Raw genomic sequence first — 11,990 nt, 5'->3', positions numbered from 1 at the left:
TAATTATGTCCCCACTGGATGCAACAAATGCCTCGTTTGTAATGGGTTTTAATGTTTATGTCTCGTCGCTCCGGCCGGACACGGCATCAACAGTATGTGAGGGGCGTAACATTTCCGTCACACGCTTGAGGTATTCGGCCAATCACAACGGATTGGATAGCTGGCCGATCACAGCACACCTCGCTTTTTCAGACCGATGAGCTTTGAAAAAATCGACGCGTTACAGAAAGGCGGGGCATAGAGGAGAAACAATAATGTACAGTATGTGGAAAATAATGTGTTTTTTTTTTTACTTTAAACCGCATAAACACATTTCATTACACCAAATACACAAAATAATGTTCTTTTTAGCAGCATCATATGACCCCTTTAAATTATATTAAGCCTTAAAGTTCTGCATAATTAAGGGCGTGGCCACTTGAGTGACAGGTGGATTGCTGCTGCTGACCATAGACTGAATAAAACTGCTGACACTGCCGTCGAGCTAGGTGCGCGTGACTTCAGCAACCAGCTCCCGCCTTTTTAGCCCATATTTTTATTTTATTTTTATTTTTTTTTGGTTATGGATATAAACTGTTTTTCCTGCATCACAGAGTTGCTCGCAAGACACATGATCTGTTCCATCGCTGACAAACAATAGAATGCATTTCCATTTTGTTTCCTAACATGGATTGTAAATATCCAGGCAAATATCCTCTACTGACAGGCAAGGATTTATCAGGAATAATTTACACAGTGATATTTTACTGGGACTCATGCCCCAGTAAAAATAGTCCAAAGGCGCCCCTGGCCTGAACGTTAGCCAAAGTACTGAGAACGTTTCCTGTTGGGGTAAGTAATTTGTGCACATGTGGCAAAATGAGCAGTATTACAGAGCTTTTGGTGTGAAGTACTGTATCTCATAATGTAATGCACTTGACCTTCCATGTCTAGTGTAAGTGATGAATCATAGTGAAATCAGCCAAGAGGTTTCACATCTCTTTCTTGACTCATCATTTGACCGGACTGCCAAACTTTAAGACATTCAAATAATCCTTTTTATTTCATGTTCCTCAGTTGGTCTTCTGAGATTTCATCATGTTTACTAACTAATAACACAAACAAAAGAGGGCAAGAGAGCCTATTAATTTCCCCCCACAAGTCTCACTTGAATTGTTGCCATTAAAGTTTAATGCTTGTGGTGCAAGCTATCACAATTTGATGGAATACAGCAAGCCGCTTTGCTGAATGTCTCATCAAAATCTGCTGAATAAAATTAGTATAGTTCTGCTTATTTAATTGTTAGTCACATCAGCAAGACTGTTCACCTCCCCAAAAGTGAGCTCCTGCTCCTTAAACTTAACATGATGATGCAGTCCTCCTGTTTGATGCAGTGCTGTGTCCAGGTAGTATGAGAAGCCTGAGGATATATCTGATTAATGCACTGAAAAAAAAATTCGCCTGTCTAAAGCTTCCACACCTGATGCTGACTGATGTTGTCATTAGATAGAACAGTGTGTGGCTAGATAAGGCAGCTTAGAGAGTTTATGCTCCCAGTATCATATATATATATATATATATATATATATATATGGATTAAGACCAAGAAGATAAGGTTTGCCTGGTCAGTATGACCTAATTAGGCCCTGCTGTTTGTTGCTGTAACTACGCCAACTTGCTCCACTAAACAAGTGGTTTGAGTTTTTTTAAATGCGAGGACACTTTTGTTAATGATAAGTATAAAACCTAAATGATTGTCAGTGTTCCTCATCTAATATTGATTTGGTTATGCGAGTTTGAGAGGTACATATGAGACATGGAGTCTGAAGATAGATTCTTCTTTATAACTTTTTTTTTTTAACTCTAAAACGTAAATACTTTTACTTAAGTAAAACATCTGATGCATCTTAAATTGAACTATTTAATTTATATAGTTTTACCTGGAGCTATAATGGTAAGCGAGTGTTTGTTGGTACTCACTTTAATGAGGAATATATGGCCAGAGCGCCCCCCAGTGGAAGCTGAGGAAGCATTCTGCAAGTACAAGAAACATGAAGAAATAATTATTTCTAAAGCATTAAAATGATTTAACTCGTTTAAACATTTATCCATAAGTTAAAGGAGGATGGGCCAATCTCTATTGAAATACCTGCACAAAAACGTCTGCATTAGTGAGCATTTCCATTAAGTTCAGAGCAGTGTTTTTTTTAGCAATATTTATTCATTCATATTTTGAATTGTTTTGTATTTTTGTATTTTCATTTCGTATTATAATATTTTTTTAAGTTTGAATAATTTAGTTAATTGCTTTGTCCTTTTTATTAGCTTTTTTAAATAAAAACAAAGCTTTTCAATGTCCCAGTCTGCCCCCTCCAGATACAGGCCTGATACGAAACATCCTAATAGAGAAAAGAAAGAACATGTGTTTTTATCCTGTGCTTCAGTCTCAAAGTCCTCATGTTCATTTTTGATGTGCTCTCACCCTGTCCAGGTCTCTCTTTGACCTCATCCTCACTCCTGTAGTGAGTGACCTGTGTGTAGAGAGTAGAGTGATCCAGAGGCCAGCCGTTCTTTCTGCAGGTGGCCTGGACCAGTGCTGTCAGGTATGATTCTGGGATATGTAAGCCTGACAGCCACATCACACAGGGCTCTCCCTCATCCACCTACATAAATGAAAAACAATATGAGATGAACATCTATTTATTTATTTATTTAGTAGCCCATTTGATACATTTGGTTAGCATTTCATTTACAGGAACTACAGTGGGGTTCAAAAATCCACACTAAAAATTTGGCATTCAAAATCTATTACAACCTGGATACATGATGTTTAAATAAGCATTACATAAAAAGATATTTAATATTTACAAAAAATAACAGAAACTGACAAGGTTTTAAGTAAATCAGACAATAGGGGGCAATAACACCTCTGTTGTTCATCCAAGTGCACAGATGTTCAAAAGTACTGTTCAAATGTTTGGGGTCAGTAAGATTTTATTTTTATTTTATTTATTTTTTTAAATAAATTTATAGTTTTATTAATCGAAAGTGACTTTTAAATTGTTACCAACATTTCTATTTCAAATAAATACTGTTTTTTTTTTAAAATTCTTATTTATCAAAGAATCCTGAAAAAAATTGTATCACAGTGTCTACAAAAATATTACACTGCACAACTGATAATATTAAGAAATCTTTCTTGAGCACCAAATCAGCATATTAGAATGATTTCTGAAGGATCATGTGACACTGAAGACTGGAGTAATGGCTGCCGAAAATTCAGCTTTGCCATCACACGAATAAATTACATTTTAACAAAGAGACATTATTTTAAATTGCAATAATATTTCACAATATTACTGTTTTAACTGTATTTTTGATCACATAACAACATTGGTGAGAATAAGAAACTTATAAGAAAAGAAAAAACATTTAAAAAGTCTTACCAACCCCAAACAAAATGGTAGTGTATCAGCCATTGCAGATATTCAGGCAATTATTGGTCTGTCACTACTATAGACAGCTCTATCCTATCCTTGCTGGTACATTTTAACAAAATAATAAGACAATAAGTAACAAAAAGCTAAAAGGGTGTCTTTCAAGAAAATAATGTTTTATATATGGTGTGATATTTGATTCTCACCCATGAGCTGTATTGTTCATGTCGTCTCTTGAAGTGGATCATCCAGTTCCCCAGAGATTTTAGAGTATCTGGTGCCAGTTTCCTCCAGATAACAGGAATCTGCCCATTAAACAGAGCTCTCGCCACCTCATCTAACTCGCTGCTCATTCTAACCTCACCAGCCAGGGCCTTCAGACAGAAAACACACTCACATGGTCTCTACTGTGAAACCTAACAATTTTTTATTTCATATTTAATGAACAATAATGCATCACAAACAGTTGTATTAATTGTAAGCTGGAAGAGTTTTTGATTTTTTTCTATCTCTTTGTCTTCATGTCACTCACTCGCTGTAGTTCAGCCAGAGAACGACTCATCCTGAGGGTGAGTTTGTTAAAGCGTTCCAGCTCTCGTAACAGTACACAGACGTTGGAGAAATCTCCAGCCCCCACTTCTTGTGAATCACGTCCAGGTCGAACACTTCGGGTAGTTTGCTCTGAATGTCCCGTGCCACCTGGCTGATGTACTCATCTCTACTAATGCCACCGCCAGAGTCACCTTTAGATTTTACATGGCAGTAAATATATTTAAAGCATTTCGAAAACAACTGCTATGGACTGATGTGTCAAATATATTAATTGTATAAAATTTTAATTTGTATATGGTTAATACTGTATGTAGACACAATGATCATAGTGATCATGTTTGAGTAATACAAAGTAATATAAATCAGGTACCTGTCTGTGGTTGTAGCTCAATAAGAAGAGTCCATACGTCTCGGGCAGCCTGTGTGTAGTATCCCATCTCAGCATTAGTGCAAACCAAACACCTCTGCTGTGTTAGCAAGAGGCAGTGACTCTATCTCATCTGCAAAACTTGGAGAGTTTGAGTGTCTGTCACATTCAAACCACAGTCTTTCTGATGCTAGACTGTGGGAAGCAACATACCAACATAAATCTGCTTGGGTCCATCTGGTGGGATCTTTACTGTGAAAGAAGTGGAAGGGCTGGAAGGTGTCGAAGATGAAGTCGCCCAGATACTCATCCATGTAAACTGTGAGGATCCTACGATCAAAGCTATCAATAGCCCTGCCACCATACATCACCTGAGACAAACTAAACAAATGTTCCTATGTTAATATATTTAAAAATGTTATTTATTCCTGTGATGGCAGAAACCATTATTCCAATCTTCAGTGTCACATGATCCTTCAGAAATCATTCTAATATGCTGATTTAGTGCTCAAGACACATTTCTTATTATCAGTTGAAAAGATTTTTTGTTTTATTTTATCTTTTCATTTTTTCTTAAAATATTTTTGTGAAAACCATGACCATTTTTTAGGATTCTTTGATCAATAGAAAGTTGAAAATAAAAATAAAACGTCATAAATAGAACCCGGCAGCAGTTTTCTGTTGGGGATTTGTTGCGCCGCGCCGCTCACGTCTGTAGACACGGTGTAACATTGGTTTTGCTTTGTTTCACAGAACTAATCGTTGCCTGGGTTGCGTATTTAGCTATCAAAATAGGGGCAAGACCCTTTTGGGGTAGGGGCGTGTTTGTTTTGGTGATTTCAAATATCAACATTGGCTACCAGAAATCGCTTACTCTGCCTTTAAGTGAAATCAAGTAGACAAAACTGAACGCAACAGGTCCTGGCAGCAATAATTAGTGTGCTGCCACCTAGTGATGAAACAAAATGCCTCAGCAGCACAGGTCTTTTGAAATTGTAATAGAATCATTGGTCACAAACAATATATTCTATTATTTTATTACTTTATTAATCATTTTAAAGTTATTAAAGTTTAAAAACCTCTCATAAATAATTTCATATTATCACAGTTAGACTATCAGTCAGCATTGAGGCATAGACATACTCCCTGCAGTACCCAGTGAGAAATGTGCTTGGTGGTGAAAAGATCAGCCTCAAACACCAGTCCAACACCCATAGCATTCCTCCTCATAGAGGTGGTGTAGACTGGAGTCCTTAGGGTGTTCTATAAAGTAAACCAAAAATACACATTGGTTACAGATTACAAGTATTTCCAGGCAGATATTTCAAGACATCATGATAAAAAAATATGAAGCATCTTGCCTGAAGTTTGAGGCGGCGTGCTTCAATGGGAATGATTTTGAGAATGGGTAGTTGAGACACTAAAACTCTGGGTTTGCTGCGCACCAGACAGCCTTTTTCAATGTCCCAGTCTGCCCCCTCCAGATACAGGCCTGATACAAAACATCCTAACAGAGAAAAGAAAGAACGTGTTTTTAACCTGTGCTTGAGTCTCAGTGTCCTCATGTAAATTTTTTATGTGCAGGGTGTTGTGCGCTCTCACCCTGTCCTGGTCTCTCTTTGACCTCATCCTCACTCCTGTAGTGTGTAACCTGTGTGTAAAGAGTGGAGTGATCCAGAGGCCAGCCGTTCTTCCTGCAGGTGGCCTGGACCAGTGCTGTCAGGTATGATTCTGGGATATGCAAGCCTGACAGCCACATCACACAGGGTTCTCCCTCATCCACCTACATAGATGAAAAACAATATGAGGAAAACTTGTATGTATGTATGTATGTATGTATGTATTTAGTTAGTTAGTTAGTAGCCCATTTGATAAATTCAATTAGAAGTTCATTTACAGGACCCGACCTAAATTTTTTTAACAGACAATAGGGGGCAGTAACACCTCTGTTGTTCATCCAAGTGAATAGATCGACTACTGTTCAAAAGTTTGGGGTCAGTAAGATTTTGAAAGTCAAAATCAGAAAGTGATTTTTAAATTGTTACCAAAAAGTCTATTTCAAATCAATTCTGTTCTTTTGATTTTTATCAAAGAATCTGAAAAAAAAAATGTATCACAGTTTCCACAAAATATTAATATCAATATAATACTGATAATATTAAGAAATGTTTCATGAGCACCAAATCAGCATATTAGAATGATTTCTGAAGGATCATGTGACACTGAAGACTGGAGTAATGCTAAAAAATCAGCTTTGCCAACAGAGAAATAAATGACATTTTAACATATTAGCAGACAAGTTATTTTAAATTGCAATACTATTTCACTGTTTTACTGTATTTTTCATCAAATAACAGCATTGGTGAGAATAAGACACTTATTCTCCATATTCAAAAAAGAATACAGAAAAAAAAAAATCATGAAAAAGCCTTACCAACCCAAACAAAATAGTAGTGTCTCAGCCATTTCAAATAATCAGGCAATTAATTGGTCTGTCTATCCTATTCTTGCTTATACATTTTAACAAAATTATTTTGTTAAAATGTAGCTTTTTGTTACTTACTGTCCTATTATTTTAAATAATAGGACAGTAAGTAACAAAAAAACTAAGAGGGTGCCTTTCAAAAAAATACTGTCTTATATGGTGTGATATTTGATTCTCACCCATGAGCTGTACTGTTCGTGTCGCCTCTTGAAGTGGATCATCCAGTTTCCCAGAGACTTTAGAGTATCTGGTGCCAGTTTCCTCCAGATAACAGGAATCTGCCCGTTAAACAGAGCTCTCGCCACCTCATCCAACTCGCTGCTCATTCCAACCTCACCAGCCAGGGCCTTTAGACAGAAAACACACAAACATGGTCTGCTGTGAAACCTACCACTTTTAATGAACCATAAACAGTTGTATTAATTGTAAGCTGGAACAGTTTTTTATTTTTTTGTCTCTTTGTCTTCATGTCACTCACTCGCTGGAGCTCAGCCAGAGAACGGATCATCCTAAGGGTGAGTTTGTTAAAGCGTTCCAGCTCTTGTAGCAGCACTACAGACGTTGGAGAGATCTCCAGACCCAACTTCTTGCGAATGACATCCAGGTCAAACACTTCAGGTAGTTTGCTCTGAATGTCCCGTGCCACCTGGCTGATGTACTCATCTCTACTAATGCCACCGCCAGAGTCACCTTTAGATTTTACATGGCAGTAAATATATTTAAAGCATTTCGAAAACAACTGCTATGGACTGATGTGTCAAATATATTAATTGTATAAAATTTTAATTTGTATATGGTTAATACTGTATGTAGACACAATGATCATAGTGATCATGTTTGAGTAATACAAAGTAATATAAATCAGGTACCTGTCTGTGGTTGTAGCTCAATAAGAAGAGTCCATACGTCTCGGGCAGCCTGTGTGTAGTATCCCATCTCAGCATTAGTGCAAACCAAACACCTCTGCTGTGTTAGCAAGAGGCAGCGACTCTATCTCATCTGCAAAGTGTGGAGAGTTTGAGTGTCTGTCAAATTCAAACCAGAGTCTTTCTGATGGTAGATTGTAGGAAGCAACATACCAGCATAAACCTGCTTGGGTCCATCTGGTGGGATCTTATAGTCCACATCTTTATTGTGAAAAAAGTGGAAGGGCTGGAAGGTGTCGAAGATGAAGTCGCCCAGATACTCATCCATGTAAACTGTGAGGATCCTACGATCAAAGCTATCAATAGCCCTGCCACCATACATCACCTGAGACAAACTAAACAAATGTTCCTATGTTAATATATTTAAAAATGTTATTTATTCCTGTGATGGCAGAAACCATTATTCCAATCTTCAGTGTCACATGATCCTTCAGAAATCATTCTAATATGCTGATTTAGTGCTCAAGACACATTTCTTATTATCAGTTGAAAAGATTTTTTGTTTTATTTTATCTTTTCATTTTTTCTTAAAATATTTTTGTGAAAACCATGACCATTTTTTAGGATTCTTTGATCAATAGAAAGTTGAAAATAAAAATAAAAACATTTTGTAGCATTATAAAGCTTTGTTCTTTATCATTATTAATTTTCCTGCATAAAATGACATGATTAACTTAAATGTGATTTTTACCTCGCCAATTAGGTATCTGAGACTTCCCCATGGTATCATGGCATCTCCATGACTGTGAGCTTTGGTCAGGTAGGTGTCCAAAATTTCCATACACACCTGAGAGACAATGAAACAACATAACTGAAAAGCAGTGAAAAGTGTCTTAAACTAACCTTAAACTACCTGAACATTTCAAGGAGCTTTGGTTTAGAGCAGACTTACCAGGAAGTCAGACTCGTTGAAATCATAAGGCACATTCCAGCCGATCTTGCCATACTTGCGTCTTTCCTGAACCACAGCATGGAAGAAGGCCAGCACATAAACCAGACTGCGAAAGGCTGGGTGAGGACAGGTCATCAGCTTATAATTAGGGATCTTAAAATATGTCGCCCTCATGTTTAGCTTCAGCCCATTCGGAGGTTCTGATACAACCTGAAGGTGACATGAGGACAAAATGAGTTAACATGGAAATGAATATTCACACATTAAATGTGTCCTGACCTTGAGGGATTTCTGCAGGATGCCGATGGGAAAGTCTTTAATAGGCTCTGTGGTGAGCCATAGGCAGAAGTCTGGGTGGGTTTAGTGATTCTTTCCAGTGCTTTCTCTAGATCCTTCAGCCATTTCACTAACAGGTGACAGTTTTGCAGCATCAGCCACTGGCCTCGTGCCACTGCAGTTTCCAACAGTTGCAATGCAACCTGAAACAGAAATGTCATATTTATACCTTTTAACAGATTGTCTTGTAGAATTCAAGGGTAGTTTTCCTAAATATGTCTGTTATCATATTAGCGGTGCAGTGCACTGTGCTGGTTACACGGATACGTTGTTTTTGTTCAAATCAAAGCGTAAACAACTTCGAAAATGTATCCGCGTGGCACAGCTGACACAGAATAGCATTCAGTGTTTGCGTTTAGTGGATACTCCCCAAATTCGGCACCAGGAGACGAATTGTTGAATAAAGTCGTTATTTTTCTTTTCTTTGCGTACAAAAAGTATTCTCTTAGCTTTGTAAAATTACAGTTGAACCCCTGATGTCACATGGATTATTTTACCGATGTCCTTGCTAAGTTTCTGGACCTTGATCATGGTAATTACATTGCTGTCTATGGGAGGGTCAGAGAGCTCTCAGAATTCATTAAAAAAATCTTAATTTGTGTTCCGAAGATGAACGGAGGTCTTACGGGTTTAGAACGGCATGAGGGTGAGTAATTAATGACAGAATTTTCACTTTTGGGTGAACAAACCCTTTAATCAGATGGCATGATCTTCTGATAGCAGTTAATTATTTAAAAAGAAAGTTTATTAAATGGATTGGATTGGAATCCATTAGACTTCAAGAGATTAACAGGCTCACCAGTACAGCCATAGTTATAGACATTCTGTGTAAGTGTATCCATGATGTTCTTCAGTCTAGTGGGCAGGATTGCATTGGGCAGAGACTTGGACAGTGAGAGGTCAAACACCTCTAAAAAGGAAGCAAGTGAATACTGATACATGCTGTTGACCAGAGCCATCTCAGCCAGCACAACGAACAAGACAGCTCCTCGCTTGGCAGCCGGACGGTAGCCGTCTCTCAGTGTCTCAATATCACTGGCCATCTTTTCCGCCAGCTTCAGTTTTTCAAACACCTTTTGGAGTCAAATAATGATTGTTAGACTGTAAACTGCTCATATCCTGTTTAGTTTCATTAATCGGTATGTACACTACTATTCACAAGTTTGTAGACAGTAAGTATTTTTAATAAGTTAATACTTTTAAAGTGAGGATGCATTCAACTTAACAAAAGTCACAGTAAAGACTTTTTACATTGTTACAAAAAAAAACACTGTTCTTTTGAAATTTCTGTTCATCAAAGAATCCAAAAAAAAATGTATAACCACAAAAAATATTAAGCAGCACAACTGTTTAGCACTGATAATAAAATTAATAATATGAAATGTTTCATGAGCACTAAATCAGCATATTAGAAATTTCTGAAGTATCATGTGACACTGAAGACTGGAGTAATCTCTGCTGAAAATTTTACTTTGCCATCACAGGAATAAAAAACATTTAAAAATATATTAAAATAGAATTATTTGTTAAATATAGTAAAGTATTTTTTCTCGTTTTGTCACTGCATGTTTGATCAAAAAAATGCAGCCTTAGTGAGCACACGTGTGCAAAAATATTAAAAAATCTTGCCAACCCTAAATTTTTGAATGGCACTGTACTAGTCTCTGTGATAAATATTTCTGAAATAATGTGTGGTGTGCAATGAACTAACCTCACTGGCGTTGGTCTTGGTTTCTTCCAGAGTCTGTATAAGCTCTACGTTATCCAGCATGTTTCCTGTGGAGGTGGCCAGCTCTCTCAACAATCATCAAGGTCTTTCAGCAAACGTTTGTTCACACTGGACTCTTGAATAAGCCGTTCTCTCTGCTCCTCCTTGTCCTTCTGCTCAAATCCCACAATAACACTCAGCAGCTGGTCTTCCAGGCCCTTCAGTGTTACTGAAAAAATAGTTTTAACATAAAGATTAAATGACAATCTGTAAAGCCCCAAATTAAATACATATGCACATCTGAGTCAGAAAAAAAAATATTTGGAAAAAAATTCATCTCGACTCCTAAAAACTAGGTAATTTTTTTTAATGCTAATATTTTTGTGATAAACTGTGAAGGTTGTATACTTCCATTTGCATGGAGACCTGGTGTGAACTGGTGGAAACCTGTGTGTATCGCATAACGTTTGCTCTCACCTGTATAATTGATAACATGGCCTTCCCAAATACTGCAGGAGAGAACTTAGGGTTTGCAAGTTTGGTATTGAGGTAAAGTTTAAAGTTGGGATCATAGTCAACTCCCTTATCACCAAGTACGACAACCTGACGTCCCTCTGGCCCTTTTACATTCTTCTCAAGGACATTGTCAATAACTGGATCAATATATTCATCCACATCTTGGAAGAGGAAGGGAAAACCATACTTAATGGCCAACTCCAGTCCCTTCAAGAAGTCTGGGTCATTGAATGATGAGATCTGCAAATGAGAAACTTTTTTATTAAAAAAAAACACCAAGACTGATTACAGATAAACTCAGCAGACTTTAAGTGATAAAATGAAGTAAAACCTTCAGATTGTTCTTCTCCTCCTTCTTTTTGACCCAGTTGAAGGCTTGCTGCTGGGGGTCAATGCACAAGGGAAAGCGGCTAGATCTGGTGGTCAGGATCCCATTCTGCACTGAAAGTTCATCTGGAGGAAGACCTTCAGATCCCCATCTAAAAGAACGCACACCGTTTTTTTTTACCCAATAAACAAATACACAAATAATATTTATTCTTCTACACATCACTTGGTGACTCACTGCTGATCTCCACCTCATCAGTGAGCAGGTTTTCTATTCGGAAAGGCTGGCTCAGAGAAATGTCTCGCTCCAGAACGTCTGCCTGCCACACCTCATACACCATTTCATTACGGAAATCCCAGCTGAATGCTCCTTCATAGCTAAGGAAGGCAGCGCAGATCAGACAGTCTCCTAGAAGAAGCACTCGCCACTGCTTCAGCTCCTCCAGGTCCTCTGTCCAGCTATAT

General features: G+C 37.6%; 1 protein-coding gene across 1 annotated transcript; it reads right to left on the bottom strand.

Moving 5' to 3' along the window:
* Positions 1 to 3,974: 3,974 nt before the first annotated feature.
* LOC107715744 (dynein heavy chain 10, axonemal-like) lies at positions 3,975 to 7,756 on the bottom strand. The gene is made up of 8 exons (XM_016521932.1): positions 7,690 to 7,756; positions 7,299 to 7,510; positions 7,000 to 7,167; positions 5,938 to 6,118; positions 5,697 to 5,842; positions 5,479 to 5,598; positions 4,589 to 4,706; positions 3,975 to 4,159 (listed from the first exon to the last, which is right to left on the bottom strand). Exons 1-8 carry the CDS (start codon positions 7,754 to 7,756, stop codon positions 3,975 to 3,977), a joined length of 1,197 nt encoding a protein of 398 aa, XP_016377418.1.
* Between the last annotated feature and the right edge of the window lie 4,234 nt (positions 7,757 to 11,990).

Source organism: Sinocyclocheilus rhinocerous, unplaced genomic scaffold (genome assembly GCF_001515625.1).
Source record: "Sinocyclocheilus rhinocerous isolate Xijiao unplaced genomic scaffold, SAMN03320098_v1.1 scaffold3194, whole genome shotgun sequence".
Taxonomy (NCBI): Eukaryota; Metazoa; Chordata; class Actinopteri; order Cypriniformes; family Cyprinidae; genus Sinocyclocheilus; species Sinocyclocheilus rhinocerous.
Note: the sequence above shows the minus strand (reverse complement) of the source record. Positions and strands in the feature narration are given on the sequence as shown.